Source organism: Pan troglodytes, chromosome 5 (assembly GCF_028858775.2).
Source record: "Pan troglodytes isolate AG18354 chromosome 5, NHGRI_mPanTro3-v2.0_pri, whole genome shotgun sequence".
Classification (NCBI taxonomy): domain Eukaryota; kingdom Metazoa; phylum Chordata; class Mammalia; order Primates; family Hominidae; genus Pan; species Pan troglodytes.
This window is the reverse complement of record NC_072403.2, coordinates 137,506,318-137,523,367: the sequence shown is the minus strand read 5'-3', so window position 1 is coordinate 137,523,367 and position 17,050 is coordinate 137,506,318. Positions and strand designations below refer to the sequence as shown.

Sequence of the window (17,050 nt, the reverse complement as noted above, 5' to 3'; positions counted from 1 at the left end):
TCCATAGGCAGGCGAAAATGCCTAGAAACACTTGTATATTCTGGCATACAATATTAAGCTTAACTTAGAAATGGAACATGAAAAAGGATGCAGAATATGTCACCTTTCTGGCATTTCAAGGCACAGTGAACTCTTAATGATGAAACCATGATCATCGCAAACCAGGAACAAAGATTGTCCTCATTCATATATTGCAGAGTTAGAAAGCTTAAATGAATCATTCTTGTGATTCTCCCACAGAACACAATGTTGTGATAATGAATCTGACAACAACAAACCATATTCTTCACTTAAAGTTAAGTGTCAGCCTGGCCAACATGGTGCAACCCCATCTCTACCAAAAATACAAAAATTAGCCGGGTGTAGTGGCACATGCCTATAGTCCCAACTACTTGGGAGGCTAAAGCAGGAGAATTGCTTGAACCCTGGAGGTCAAGGCTGCAGTGAGCTGAAATCATGCCACTGCACTCCAGCCTGGGTGACAGAGTGCACCCCTGAGACTCTGCCTCAAAAAACCAAAAAAATGTTAAGTGTGATGTTTGTGCTGGATAGAGGCAAAAAGACTTCCCCACCCTCCACCACTTTCTTCCACAGCAAAGCTTTTAGAGTAAATTTCAACCCATATCTGAGGCTACAAATTGAGAGGGTTTCTCCAAATTGTCTAATTACCTGACTTTTTCATCTTTGGAAAGATACATGGTTAGAGTAAAATCAATGATTTCCACTTGACATAAGGACTTCTACTTATGCATTGAGTTCTTATTTTCATATCATTGTGCAAAGGGATATGCAACTGGTGGTCTATGTCAAGGCTGGAATTCTTTGAAAATACATGCAAATAACTGGAAAAATTACAACAAAGTCTTGGACGTTGTAGGTTAAAATCCCAGTGAAAGACTGATTAGTGATAATTTCAAGCATTTATTGAAATAATGATAGCTCCACACATAAAACTAAGAATGTGTGGCATAAAATGTGCTATAGGAGAAATGAAAAGGAAGAATAATATTAATACATAGTTCTTAAGATCAAGTTGCCGTGATTCTAATGGGGATATAAGATGAACATACTCAAGGCAATAGAAGACCAAGTATGGTGCATTGATGAGAACACCAGTCCTGGAGTTGGTGATCTCAGCTTGGTCTCTGATTAACTGACCTCAACACAGCTCTCTACCCCCACTTGTTTGCAGTTCTCTTACCTGTGCAATGAGGGGTTGAGCTCCAGATTCTCTTCTAATGCTAAATTGTATTTTCTATAATTACAACATAAAATTCAACTTCTCAAGTGGTAGTAACATTGTTAGAAATGCGTTATATATGTGAAATAATTGTTCAAAGATCTAGTCTTATACAATATAAATAATTATTTCTGAGATTTTCTAAGTGACAGAAGGCCAATCTCCAAATATTTTAGGTAATCTTTGCTTTAGAAGATGAGAAACTCTTTGGATTTATATTTTTAGCTAATTCTGGCATTTAAGCCCTGAGTCATTCTATTTGAAAAACACATTGGGTTTTAAATGTCAGAATATGAAATATTTATAACACATATCTACAATGATTGAATAAGCTATTAATATAATGCTAACACAAATAAAACAAGGTGCATGTTATTACAACCCTGGAGAAAGGAAGGGAATTAAAAAATTCAATTATATTGGAAGAGTCAAAAGCTCCCATGAGCGCTGACAATAATTACAGTAGTTACATCCTGACAATCTGAGAATGCTGGTGCTGGGGAAAGGGTGGGTGGTATGCGGAATCCTTCCTCTCCAAACAAACAAACAAACAAACAAAAATACAACAAAACGACAACAACAAAAGAGTCGGCAAATCATGCCTGAATTATGGTTACTTCTTTCTTTATGTTACAGATCATAAACTTTGGTCTGCCTTTTTGCTGATTTTTACTGTACAGATGGGAGTGCTTTAAGAAATTCTGATCTCCAAAAATCCCCACTTACACAACACATCAGTTCTGGAATGATCATTTCCTTGGCAAGGTTACTTTACACAGCCATCAAAGTAGCCATAGGTTACTTAGGTATAAAATAACCTTCCTTGGCAAGATTACTTTAAACAGCCATAGAGGCAGCCATATGTTACTTCTACGCACATATAAAGTATAATTTGATTTGCCAAGCAAATTCACTATTAAAACTGAGAATATAGTAACAACCTCTTTTTGGAGATTCTCCAAATCAAGCAAACAAGCAAAAAACAGACACCAAAAGAACCTCTTCAAAACTTAAAGATGATTAAAATACAGAATTATTTAGTAAATTTATTATATGAAGAGTCTCAAGGCAAAATTATTTTCATTGGCAATACATTAGGTCTGTAATCTCTTAGAAACAATTCTGAAGTACAAAAAAACTTGGAACACTATTTTTTTTCTCCCCGCTTTATTTGATAGCAAAACTTGAGCTGATCTGAACAAATTTGGTAGGAAACCTCATTTAATCTGATGTCTTTTTATAGTCTTATTTACTATATGTAGTGTGAATATTTGTGATTTTCTCTACAGAAATATTAATGGTCTTAATTATATAAGACTATGCCAGACTCTGCTGATGTGATATGTTATATGCAGCTGATGTACTGTATTATCTTTCTAAAATTCAAAAATTTCTGAATTTTGAAGTATATATGGCTACACAGATTTCAGATAAGGAATTATGGACTATAATATTTGAATTTAGTTGAGCTGACATTGAATCCTCCATTTATATGGATTTGTTTTTTAAATAATTAATGCTGTAGGTTTGTTTTTATTTATAGATATTCCTTCCTTTGCCTCTTTCACCTTCCTGAAGAGTTGACTATAAAGTGAATATTTCAATGTGACCCATATTTTCCCATGGATTGCCTTAGATCCCAAAGATACCAGAAACCCACAGATACTACTAATACAGAATACCTATGAATGAAACAGGTTGGGTTTTATAATAAAAATAACTTAAAGTAACATAATTATAAAATCATGTAATTAAAGGGGAAGTTAATATTATAATATTAATCAAAATAAATTGAAAAATCTGAAGTATATGAATATATTTCTCCAAATCTAAAAGTTTACCCTTTGGGACTCAGCTCACATAAGAAAGAGATTGGTTATTGCCTTGAGAAGCTTTGCCTGGATATTTCTGTTATTATTCCAAAGTGAAGATATACATTTGAAATATAAAGTGTTTAGTAGCTTGCAACAGAAAACAGTGTAGATAAAATACTTTCTTTTGACCCTGCTGCAAACTTTCTGAGTGCCCTTAACCAGGCTACTTTTCTCTCTTTATAATGATAGATTATATTTAATCTCTTTCCAGATTTAAATCCTATAGACTTACAATCTATTTTTCCATATTTCAATTTAAAAAGGTTATTATGTCCTGGTTAACTAAGAAATAAAGTTCTGATATTGTCTAGGATTTTAGAAAAGTCAATTTTTTTCCTTTGGGATCTGTCTTTTCAAAAATTTTAAATTGAATTTAATTTTATTATAAGTTCCAGGATACATGTGCAGGACGTGCGGGTTTGTTACATAGGTAAACCTGTCCCATGGTGGTTTGCTGCACCTATCAACCCAACCTTGGTATTAAGCCCAGCATACATTAACTATTTATCCTGATGCTCTCCCTTCCCCAACTCCTCCTTGCCAACAGGCCTCAGTGTGTGTTGTTCCCCATTCGTGTCCCTGTGTTCTCATTGTTCAGCTCCCACTAATAAGTGAGAACATACAGTGTTTGGTTTTCTGTTCCTGCATTAGTTTGCTGAGGATAATGGCTTCAAACTCATCCATGTCCCTGCAAAGACATGATCTTGTTCCTTTTTATGGCTGCATAGTATTCCATGGAGGCTTTTACACTGTTGGTGGGAGTGTAAATTAGTTCAACTAATTTGAAGAAGTGTGGCGATTCCTCAAAGAATAGAAAAGTCAAATGTTTTTATCATGAACTTGAAAATGAGATGTGCTGCCCAGGGAAGTGCTGAATGAGTATTCTACAAGGCTCACAGGGGATTTTTCCAGGGCACAGAGCTCAAAATGCTGGAAGGTTGGGAACAGGAAGGGACATGTGTAGTGTGGTGGAAGGGCTAGCAAAGGTAGGTCACTGGGCAAACATTAAATAAGGCTAATTATGTTCTTTCTTTTAGGGCCTCCAACCATAAAAAGGAAAACTGAAGAAAAGCAAAATAGATGGGTGTCAAGGGCATAGAAATGGGATGAATATTTTCTTGAAATAGACAGAAAACAAACACATATAGTTATTTTTTCAGAGCCATTAGAAGCACAGTAGAGCAAAGCCTGAGAGGTTTCAGTACCTGAGAAATGTGCTAGGAGATTCTCAAGGTATAGTAGCGACTTGACTAGTCTAAGGCAAGCTAAGGAAGATGTAGGGTCAATTAAATTATTTAAAGCTGGCAACCAGAGCAGAAGAGATTAAGCAGTAGTTGAGAGCAATGAAAGGATATTTTCCGTATTTCTTGAAACCTTTCTCTAAATAGTGTATATCGTCTTTTAAATCTTGCCATTCTATGTAGACTGTGCTTATATGAAATGAAATATAGAAATGTACCAGTCATGTTAAAGTGAAGAAAGAAATGTAAGTTGTCTGTAAGTGTACGTTTAATTTTTTTTAGAAACTGCCCAACTGTTTTCCAGGGTGGCTGTACCATTTTATGAGTGATTCAGTTTCTCTGCATCCGTTTGATGTCACTACTTTTTATTTTAGTCATTTTGATAGGTGCGTAGTGATATCTCACTGTGGTTTTAATTTAATTTGATGTTTATCTTATATCCTTATCAGCTTTAGAATTTTGGGGGATAGATTTATTGGGATTTTGTACATAGACAATTATGTAATCTGCAAATAGAGACATTTTTATTTGTCCATTCCAATCAGTATTGCTTTCACTTACCTTTCTTGCCTTATCCAGTGGCTAGAACTTCCAGTAGTGCGTTGAATAAAAATAGATATTATTTCCTTGTTCTGGATCTTAAAGAAAAAGAGTTCAATTTGTCCTCGCTGAGTATACGGTATTAGCTGTAGGCTTTGTCAATGATCTTATCATGTTTAGGAAGTTTCCCTTATTCCTAACTTTCAGAGAGTTTTTATCATAAAGGGGTATTGAATTTTATCAACTGCTTTTTCTGCCATCAGTAGATATCATTGTGTCATTTTTATTCCTTTGCCTCTCAGTATAGTGGATTAAATAGATTGGTTTTCAAATATTGAGCAAGCCTTACATCTCTGGAATTAACCCACTTGGTCATGATCTACAATTCTTTTTACATATTGCTGAATTCTATTTCATAATATTTTATTAAGAATTGTTGTGTTTGTATTCTTGAGGTATAGTGGTCTGTAGTTTCCTTTGTTTATGCTGTCTGGCTTTGGGATCAAGGTAATACTAGTTCACAAAACACCTAGGAAAGTTCCTCCTCTTCTATTTTCTGAAGTAGATGGAAAGAAACTTTGTTAATTCTTTAAATGTTTAATAGAATATTCAGTGAAACTATCTGGGCCTGGAGATTTCTTTTTTGAATTTTAAAATTTTGAATTCAATTTCCTTATTATGATAGGACTATTCAAATTACGTATTTCATATTGGATAAATTAAGGAAGTTTGTGCTTTTCCAAGAATTTATTCTTTTTTTTAAGTTTTCAAATTTATGTGTGTAAAGTTGTTCATAGTATTCTTATCTTTTTATGTCTCCAGGTGTGTGTCCGGAATTGGTGGGTTCTTGGTCTCACTGACTTCAAGAATGAAGCCGCGGACCCTTGCGGTGAGTGTTACAGCTCTTAAGGTGGCGTGTCTGGAGTTTGTGCCTTCTGATGTTCCGATGTGTTCGGAGTTTCTTCCTTCTGGTGGGTTCGTGGTCTCACTGGCTCAGGAGTGAAGCTGCAGACGTTCTCCGTCAGTGTTACAGCTCTTAAGGCGGGGCGTCTGGAGTTGTTCCTTCCTCCCGGTGGGCTCATGGTCTCTCTGGCTTCAGGAGTGAAGCTGCAGACCTTCCCGGTGAGTGTTACAGCTCATAAAAGCAGTGTGGACCCAAAGAGTGAGCAGTAGTAAGATTTATTGCAAAGAGCAAAAGAACAAAGCTTCCACAGTGTGGAAGGGGACCGGAGCAGGTTGCCACTGCTGGCTCCGGCAGCCTGCTTTTATTCTCTTATCTGGCCCCACCCACGTCCTGCTGATTGGTAGAGCCCAGTGGTCTGTTTTGACAGGGCACTGATTGGTGCCTTTACAATCCCTGAGCTAGATACAAAGGTTCTCCACGTCCCCATCAGATTAGATACAGAGTATGGACACAAAGGTTGTCTAAGGGCCCACCAGAGCAGCTAGATACAGAGTGTGGATTGGTGCACTCACAAACCCTGAGCGAAACACAGGGTGCTGATTGGTGTGTTTACAAACCTTGAGCTAGATACAGAGTGCCCATTGGTGTATTTACAATCCCTGAGCTAGACATAAAGGTTCTCCAAGGCCCCGCCAGACTCAGGAGCCCAGCTGGCTTCACCCAGTGGATCCTGCACTGGGGCTGCAGGTGGAGCTGCCTGCCAGTCCCACGCCTTGCGCCTGCACTCCTCAGCCCTTGGGTAGTCAATGGGACCGGGCACCAGTGGAGGAGGGGGTGGCCCTCGTGGAGGAGGCTCGGGCCACACAGGAGCCCACGGAGGGGGTGGGAGGCTCAGGCATGGCGGGCTGCAGGTCCCAAGCCCTGCCCCACAGGAAGGCAGCTAAGGCCCGGCGAGAAATCGAGCGCAGCGCCGGTGGGCTGGCACTGCTGGGGGACCCAGTACACCCTCCGCAGCCGCTGGCCCGGGTGCTAAGCCCCTCATTGCCTGGGGCCGGCAGGGCCGGCCGGCTGCTCTGAGTGCAGGGCTCGCCAAGGCCACGCCCACCCGGAACTCCCGCTGGCCCGCAAGCGCCGCCCGCAGCCCTGGTTCCCGCTCGCGCCTCTCCCTCCACACCTCCCGGCAAGCTGAGGGAGTAGGCTCTGGCCTTGCCCAGCCTAGAAAGGGGCTCCCATAGTGCAGCGGTGGGCTGAAGGGCTCCTCAAGTGCCGCCAAAGTGGGAGCCCAGGCGGAGGAGGCGCCGAGAGCGAGCGACGGCTGTGAGGACTGCCAGCACGCTGTCACCTCTCACAGGGTCTGTAGTGCTTTCCTCTGTTTCATTCCTGACATTGGTAATTCATATCTTCTCTTGTTTTTTAATTGTCAGTTTTGCTGGTGTTTTGTCAATTTTATTATTCTTTTCAAATAATTAGCTTTTTGTTTGATTGATTTTCCCCATTATTTTTTCTGTTTTCAATTTTATTGATTTCTACACTTATCTTTATTATTTTTCTTTTATACCTTTGAGTTCATCTTGGTCTTCTCTACATTGTTTAGGTGGGGGATTAGATTATTGATTTGAGACTCTTGCTGTTTTTAATGCTACAGTTTAGTGCTATAAATGTTTTAGCATTGTTTTAGCTCTGTCCAGTGAATTTTGTTATGTGCATTTTTATTTTCATTCAGTCAAGTGCATTTTCTATTAAGATGTCCTGTTTAAACTATGTCAATTATATTTTTTAAAGTGGTTTTTGGGGTATTCCCAAGGCTATACAACCATCACCACTAATTCCAGAATATTTTCATCAGCCCCCAAAGAAACCATGTACCCAATAGCAGTCACAGAGCATTCATCCCTGCTTCCAGTCCCTGGCAACCACTAATCTATTCTCTGTCTCTACAATTTGCCTATTCTGGATGTTTCATATAAATAGAATCATACAATATGTAGCCTTTTGTGTCTGACTCCTTTTACTTAGCGTAGAGTTTTCAAGGTCCATCCATGCTGTAGCATACATCAGTATTTCACAGTTCTTCATGACTGAATAATATCATTGTGTGGATATAACACATTCTGTTTATGGATTCATCAGCTCATGGACATTAGAATTATTTACACTTTTTGCCTATTTTGAATAATGTTGCTATAAACATTCACATACATGAATGCTTTTGTGTGAACTTACATTTACAGTTTCCTTGGCTATATTCCTAAGAGTGAAATTGTTGAGTCACACAGCTATCTTTACCTAACAAACTGTTGTCCAAAACAGCTGCCCCTACATTCTGTTTAAAAAAAATGATTGCATATTTTCTTCTTGAACTTTAAAAAATATATCTGTGTCCAGGCACGGTGGCTCACGCCTGCAATCCCAGCACTTTGGCAGGCCGAGGCAGGTGGATCACAAGGTCAGGAGATCGAGACCATCCTGGCCAACATGGTGAAACCCTGTCTCTACTAAAATACAAAAAATTAGCCTGGCGTGGTGGCACATGACTGTAGTTCCAGCTACTCAGGAGGCTGAGGCAGGGGAATCGCTTGAACCCGGGAGGTGGAGGTTGCAGTGAGCCGAGATTGTGCCACTGGACTCTAGCCTGGCGACAGAGCGAGACTCCGTCCCCCCACAAAACTATATATATATATATATATATATATATATATATATATATATATATATATATTTGTATTTTCACTCCATTTTAAAATATATTTAAATCTTATATTTATCTGAACTTTGTTTTGAAATTAGAGGTGAGGTAGGAAAATAAGTCATATTTTTTTCTGAAGGGGCTGTTTATTCATCTGAGCAACATCTTTTTATTACTAGTTTAAAATGTCACCTTTACATATACTAAATTTCCATAGGTAATTAGATCTATTTTTTGACCTTTTTTGTTTCATTAGTATGGATTTTTATTTATGAACCAGTACCACACTGTTTTCATTATTTTATTTTTCTAGTATAATTTCTGACAGGATTAGTTCTCCCTCATTATTTGCTTTTTCAAAAAGGTTTCCAACTCTTCTTGCTTGTTTGTCCACTCTTATTGATGTAGTTTATTTGCCACTAGTAGTCCTTGGGGAGATTCACTTCTATCTCTCAAAAAACAAGTAAGAAAAAATTTACAGAGTGAAGGAAGATGATGTTACTTGCTTTGCTGTGGAAGTTATGGAATATGATGTTAGTTTAAATCATAGTTCCTTTAGCCTGAGATCTTTCCTGATTGTTGCCTCATCTATTTACCATTGAGCTAGTTGGCAGGGATGTGGGTAAAGGCTAAACATGTAGATTTGAACAACATATCCTATCTTTCCTCTACTTAGAGCACTAGGCTAGTGATTCCAATTTTTACCTCTATCCAAATCAGGTTCATGGTTTAAACGTATTAATTCAGAACTCAAATAATTATCTGTAAGTGATTAAACCAACTCTATAAAAGCAAATACATACAATTTACTAAACGATTCACTAAATTGTAATAACAATAATTTAATAAGAGTGTTAAATACTGTTTGGCTGTTAAAAGATTACTTATATGTAGGTTACATCTGAGGTCTATGAGTGCAGTCCTTCTGCCTTCTCCTAAGAATCACCATGAAGTTGTTATTGGTTCTTGAACAGGCCAATGATTTATTTGAAGTAATTCCACTTTGCAAAGAAAATGTGACAATCATACATTGCCAAGGTGAAATGGAAGAGAGGCTGGACACCTGCAGGCCAGTTAAAATATGTGACAGAAGCAAAGCAATTTATGGCCTGCTGGTGGGAGGAAAAACAGGTTTGAGAAATATCACAAAAGGAAATTTGAAGGTAGAATCAAAGGAGCTTAATCATTGGATGTATTATTTTCAGCATGGGATATAGTACGTGGAGGCGTTAACAATAATTTCTTCACAATTTGCCCCTCCTAGGAGGCCTGTTTTCGTGAATGTTGCTCAGCTCTGTTTTGGCCTGTGCTTCGTTGCCCTCCGTTCGCTTTATAATGATGTTTTACACTGCGGTACGCCGCTACTTTCACACAATGTCAAGTGGCCTCATGCTTGTGCGTGATTTCTCCTAAAGCAGTCTGTGTGCTTCTCATAGGCAGGGAGCATCTTGCTTATTTTGCGGAATCTAATGGAGGTATTCTAACTATGGTAGGGTTTTAATAAATATAGTTGACTGATAGAGTGACCTGGGGAAAAAGAAAGTGCCAAACGGGGAAGTGATGCAACACAGGAAGATTCAGGAAAATAGACATAGTTCCCAAGTGTCTTTCTGATGACAAAAGTAGAAATAATCAAAGGAGACCCCCTGTGTGAGGTGGATTCTTCTAGAGCAGACCACCCCACCATTTAATCAAGTCTGGTCAGTGTCCGGGGAGCTGTTTCTTCAGGCTACAGCTGGTGCACACCCGGCCAAAGGCCTCCCACAGTCTTCATTAACACATGGACGACACGTGCACACACACACACACACACACACACACACACACACACCAGTTGGGCAAAAAAAAAGACCCACCCAATGAGAAAAAAATTCCAAGAAAAAGAGATAGTTTATATGTTTCAGTTTCTCAGCATCTGCAGCTGTCATCTGTTTTAAGTTTGGTAATTTTTATTAAGGCAAAGTGGCGCATGCTGTCATAGGACTTGCTCCAGCTCACGCTCCCCAGCAAGTCACCGGGTATCCCCTGGTGTGCTGAGACATGATATGTTTCCTGCCAGTGGATGAGGAGGAGGGAAAGCTCTGCTCAGCATCAATTTCTAGTTTAACACGGAAACAGAGAAGCCATGGGTAGACCTGTGAAATGCAGAGTATAATTACTCCATTTAAGGAGTTTGTCCATTAATTTCACAAGTGATTATTAAGTACTTATATTCCCTCATAGTGATTGTATCTCCCTGTGGAGGTTAAGATAGTTGGCTTGCTATCAGAAGGGTGACTTGGCCTGTGATTTTCATTTGTGGTCCATTCACATGCCCCATCTGTTCCACCACAACCCAGTCTGCATCTGGGATCAAGATGCCTGGGTTTGGGATTAGAGCCTATATAATCAGAGATGAGAACAGGGCTAACTGGTCCACATTTCAACCAAATCAGTAGTTCTGAGCTTCATTAGCACCAATTAAGTGAATGGATGAATGGACCACAATGATTTGGAGGTGAAGCCTGGCCACTGAAACTCGATCTCTGGCAAACTCTGGGACTAATTCCATTTTTACATGCTTTGAAGGAATATCTGGTAGCAGTTGTGGTAATATATGTGGATCTTCTTCCAAAGACATCTCAATACGCTGTAGTCAAAGAAAAATGTTGCATGCACCTTTTCCTGGAGTAAGAACAGTGGCTCATGTCACCCACTTGAGAGTGATCCTGATGTCTGCCTAACACTGAGAAAATGAAGAAAAAATAAAGCAGGGCCTGAGACTGGAGATTTCTAGATATTTAACACCCATCTGGTGCCCTGTAGGACACGAGGCAACATGAATGCTCTCAGAAGGCAGACATTGGAGTGTTCTAGACAGAGACTAGCAGTAGCCTTTTAATGACAATCAGTCTCTTCTTGAAGGATGGATTGGGCAATTTGGCGTGAGCTGTTTCTCTTTAAAAACAAGCTGAAACCCTCTTGCAGGTGCTTGAGAAATTGTGCCAAAGTCCTTCCATTGCTGCTATGACAATGAGCTTCCTAAGTCTTTTGAATTCTAAATGCTGAGGCTCTTCTAGAGACTTCCTGTACGTAGCTTGGATCCTGTGACAGAAGACTATGACTTCACCATTTCCTCAATAGTGAGCTACCCTACTTGCCTGCCTGATCCTGCTGTCTCTGTCACTCACCAACTCATTTGACCTCAGGGCAAGGCTTAATCTCTGTGAGGTTCAGTTCCTTCTGTGTAGTTCTTCTGGAAGCAGGAAACCAATCAGGATTGAAACTCTTGGCTGAATACAGCTGGAATATAAATAAAACAAGATATATGTAGTGTGTATTGCGGTGCTCTGCCCAGATTCCCTCCTTAAGGCTGACATACCCAATGCCCTGCTTTTGGGATTAACAGCTGCTGATGGCTCAAAGCAGCTCCCTTTGCTGGAAATTGCCCTCAGCAGCAGAAAACTGTCTCACTCAATGTTACATTTCCTTCCAAGGGTCACCTGCAACCAATGATTTGCTTCTGTAGGTTGTCATAAGCCTGTCCTCTGTGGTTCATTATGGGACAATTCTGAAAGGCCTTCTCAGTTCCAGAGTTCACTGTGAAGCCTCTGGAGTTCTGTTGTAACCTCATGTGGGCCAGCTTCTCACCCTGCCCAATCCTACCTTTTTCACTTCCTAACAGGTGTGTCTTCCAAAAACATTTCTAAAAATATCTTCTGCATGCAATGGTTCATTTTCAGAGTCTATTTCCAAGGAAGCCAGCTGAAGACAGTTGGAACCAGGAGTGGTCATAGGAAATAGATTCTAAGAGAAAAATCTTTTGCCAGCTGAATGACAGTGAGGACCCCATGACTATTTCTAAGTGAAATATGGACATTCCCTGCTGTGTCATACTGGTGTAATTGTTAAAACTTTTACTAGTGGTAAATTGGGTTGGGATATTGGTGGAAGGAGACAGACTGGCTGGTGCAATATCTCTGGTTCTTAAGAAGTAGAGGGAATTGTAATTGCAGTGACTTTGGAATTGGGCGGTGTTACTGAGCAACACATTCATCAAAGAGGGATAATGATGGGCTCAGGTGATTACCAATTCAAGACAAAATGTGGAAACTGGAGGGCCTCCTTGGCAATATTTAAGGAAATCCTAATCTCTTGCAGCTGGAGGGCAGACAGAGCGGAGGACCAGGCTCAGGATTTAATCATAAGAAGAGTGGAGCTTCAGAGAATGTTAAACTCACATTCTGGCAATTCTCCTGAGACAGTGTTAGGGCCCAAATAGAAGAAAAATAGAATCCTGAGACTTGAGCTGTGGATACCTGGGTAGATGAGGTTGTAAACTTTGAAATCCTCAATTTTCTTAAATCTGCTGGACTTGCAAAGTGACCTACCTTCCCTTGTGAGAAAATAGTAGTTCTACTTAGCTTAAATAATATGCAGAAGTCTTGACAATGAGGGAAATAGTTACACCTACCCCCACCCCCAAGATCTACCCTCTTTTTATTCCTGGCATTCAAATGATGCTGGTAAATTCTCAGCACAGCCTGAGTGAGGATAGGTTGGGCCAGCCAAGGGAGGAGACAGACTATACATCAAAGGGGTTGCAGGATCTGGATTATAGAGATCAGCGAGGGTGGAAAAGTATGCATGGGCCTTGTTCTTGAGGGTTCTGGATGAGGGAGCAGTGGAGTATACAGTTGGATAAGGGGGAGTTATTCATACAGGAGCACTCTCCCATAATACAGGATTAAACACCCTGGCAAGGACTCTGGGTACAGTGCTTATATGCTGCTAGGATGGCTCTTTAAGCTTGGAAAATGTGATGGTCCATATTAAGTCAAGTTGAGACGGAACTTTCCTGCCACATGGTGGAGGAAGGAATCAAAAGTCTCAGAGTATCAGATGTGCTAGAGTGGATATATAATGTAAGGCCAAAAACCCATCAGCTGGCTCTGCCCCATTGGAGGGTCTGGAGGACCCTGTGTTTGACAATAAGAAATGTGCCTGAGAGAGGAGCAGCAGCAATGTTGGGAAGACCAGTAGTGACTGACCTCTGTTGGCCAGGACTGATGACAGGAGATGCTGTGAGAATACTGGGCTCTCTGAGCACAGTGGAGCTGATAAGATCTCAACATAATAGAGGATAGGTGGCAGCGCCTAACAATCAGAAGTAGGTAGGCAGTTATTACAAGGAATGGCAATGTTGAAGAGGCAGTCATGTGGCCCAACCTGCAGAGAGCTGTGGAGATGGATGGTCAGGGGCTGATAGCTGTCTTACTAAAAGTTTCGAGACCTTACCCAGTTCTCAGATCTGGAACCCACTAACTGATAGAGAGGTTAGGTCTTTATGAGAAGGGACTCTGCCACACGGTCTGCAACAGTGTCACAGGTATCTTTAGCAGTAATTCCCCCATTCTTTACCCAAAGAGGCCTATGCCTATTTACTTGTGTGCATTAGGAAAAAGAGAATACCTAGACCTTTCAAAATTGTTGGTCACAAGATCTGAACTGGCATTGATGCCTGACCCAAAACGCCATTATGACTCTCCATTAGAATGAGGACACATGGTTGTCTTGTAATAAGTGGCATTTTGACTCAGATCCATTCACAGTGAATCCATTCAGTCAATGGACCTACATAATGATTACTTCCCTGGCCCCTGAGTTTATAACTGTAATGAACATGTTTGATAGTTAGTAGAACCCTCACACTGGTTTATTGGCCTGTGGTTAAGAGGTATCAGAGTGTGAAATGCCAACTGGAAGCCATCAAAACAGCCTTTTTAATCCCTTAGCAAAGATAATAAATCAACATTAATAACACATTCTAGGGAAAATAGTAGACATTAATGACACCTTTAAAGATATTAAGAATGCACAGGCAGTGGTCTCTGTCATTTCTTAATTTAATTAATCGTTCTGGCCTTTATAAAAATTGGATAGCTTGACCAAGTTGTACCCTCTTGCAGCAACCTCATGTAGAATCTTTGCTGGAGCAAAATAACATGGTATGCAGCCACTGATCTGGCAAATACATTCTTTTCTAGTTATCAAAAGGATTATTGTATGCAGTTCCCATTTGTGTGAAATAAACAACAATATGCATTTACAGTCCTGCCTCAGGGCTTTGTTAATACCTCCACTCTGTCTGAAAGAACTGGGGCTATCTGGGCATTCCTCAGAACATCATGTTGGTTCTCTATACTGATGACATTCTGATAATTGGAACAGATTAGCAAGAAATGGCAAATATGTTAGAGGCTTTGATAAGACGGCCACACCAGAGAGTGGGTGATAATCCCTATGAAGATTCAGGGGCCTACTGGATAAATTTTATATATATGTATATGTGTGTGTGTGTATATGTGTGTATATATATATATATAAAAAAAATACTCTAAGTTCTAGGATAAATGTGCAGAATATGCAGGTTTGTTACATAGGTATACACATGCCATGGTGTTTTGCTGCACCCATCAACCCGTCATCTACATTAGGTATTTCTCCTAATGCTATCCCTCCCCTTGCCCCCCACCCTCTGACAGGCTCCAGTGTGTGATGTTCCCTTCCCTGTGTCCATGTGTTCTCATTGTTCAACTCCCACTTATGAGTGAGACCATGCAGTGTTTGTTTTTCTGTTCTTGTGTTAGTCTGCTGAGAATGATGATTTCCAGCTTCATCCATGTCCCTGCAAAGGACATGAACTCCTCCTTTTTTATGGCTGCATAGTATTCCGTGGTGTATATGTGCCACATTTTCTTTAGCCAGTCTAACACTGATGGACATTTGGATTGGTTCCAAGTCTTTGCTATTGTGAACAGTACTGCAATAAACATATGTGTGCATGTGTCTTTATGCATGATTTATAATCCTTTGGGTATATACCCAATAATGGGATTGCTGGGTCAAATGGTATTTCTGATTCTAGATCCTCGAGGAATCACCACACTGCCTTCCACAATGGTTGAACTAATTTACACTCCCACAACAGTATAAAAGTGTTCTATTTCTCCACATCCTCTCCAGCATCTGTTGTTTCCTGACTTTTTAATGATCACCATTCTAACTGGCGTGAGATGGTATCTCATTGTGGTTTTGATTTGCATTTCTCTAATGACCAGTGATGATGAGCTTTTTCATATGTTTGTAGGCTGCATAAATCAATAATATGTTTTAGAAATTCAGTGTTCTGGGTTATGTTGGGGCATCGTCTCCAAATTAAGAACAAATTGTTGCATCTTACACCTCTCACCTTTATAAAAAAAGCATAATACTTACAAGGTTTCTTCAAGTTCTGGAAGCAGCATATTCCATATTTGGAATATGTCTCAGACCGATTTGCTGCATGGTAATATGAGAGGTTGCCAGATTTGAGTGGGGCCTAGAGCAGAAAAGAGCTCTGCAGAATGCTCAGATCATTCAGCAGGCTCCATGGTGTCAAACATATCTGTGGTGGAAGAGGATGCCATGTAGTGTTGATGGCAAAGGCCAACAGGAGAATCACAGTGTAGGCTCATAGGGTTTTAGAGCAAGGCCTGTCATACAACATTCACAGAAAACAACTCCTGGCTTGCTACTATGCCTTGATAAAGATGAAGCAGCTGATCATCAGACATCAAGTAACCATGTGGCCAGTACTGTTCATCTTAAGCTGGGTTCTGACATTGTCACTGTTGTACCAGCACCTCTCCCACAGCTCTCACTATGGCTGCATGGGGGTAGGGAGAAGCCTGTGGCCAGTTGGTAGAGGAGGAAAAGTCTGAATGTAGTTATGGGTCAGCTTGTGTGTATTGATGCAAACTGAAAATGCTGCTACACTACAACCCCACTTAGGAGCCCCTGAAAGATAGTGTTAAGGGAAAAATCTTCCCACTGGGCAAAGTTCTGGGCGGTGCATCCATTTTATGTGGGAAGAGAAGTAGCTTGAAATAAGAATGTACATGCACCCAAGCAGTTTGAAAGATTATGGACAAGATCTGGGAAAGTGACCATGGATAGACCTATGAGAATGGGCACAAAGTTTTAAGATCTTTGTATTAAAGCCTACCTAGATGCATTCACCATGGGACAGGGATTAAACAACCATGTAAACCAAATCACTCATTAGTTGACATCAGAGACTGGCTGATCAGTCTCTGACAGTACAAGGACAATGGGAACATGAATAGAGTAGTCATGGTGGCAGGGATAGGGGCTATGATGGCCCTAACAGTATGGACTGCCTCTTGTACTCATCAAGACTGATCTAGCTACTGCTGCTACCAAATACCCAACCTTCCTCTACAAGCAGAGCCTCTAACAGCACTATTTCTGGAGGGGAAAACCAGCCACTTGGTGGAAAGTTGATTACTTTGGAGCTCTTGCACACTGGAAAAGACAGCAATTCATCTTTACCATTATGTACACATATTCTGGGTGTGAATTTGCCTTTCCTGCGCACAGAGCCTCTGCCCAGCACCATTGTCTCAGGCTTACAGAAGATTTGATTCATCAGTGTGGGATACTGCACAATATTGCCTTTGGCCAATGCACCCACTTTACAGCAAAGGTTGTGTGGCATTGGGTCCATGACTTGGGAACCTGGTC

At 40.4% G+C, this 17,050-nt stretch overlaps 1 protein-coding gene across 3 annotated transcripts in view; it reads left to right on the top strand.

Moving 5' to 3' along the window:
- The window catches only part of LOC129144317 (uncharacterized), a 172,201-nt gene that overhangs the window by 100,081 nt on the left and 55,070 nt on the right, over nt 1-17,050 (top strand). For 2 of the 3 annotated variants that reach the window (XR_010158185.1, XR_010158186.1), the window contains exon 3: nt 5,718-5,784. Coding sequence is in view for 1 of the 3 variants with exons in the window: in XM_063813424.1 (XP_063669494.1) it covers nt 5,718-5,898 (181 nt within the window). In the remaining 2 variants the exon portion in view is untranslated. Of the gene's footprint in view, nt 1-5,717; nt 6,116-17,050 lie in introns of those variants that run through there. The other variant, XM_063813424.1, reaches the window with a different exon arrangement.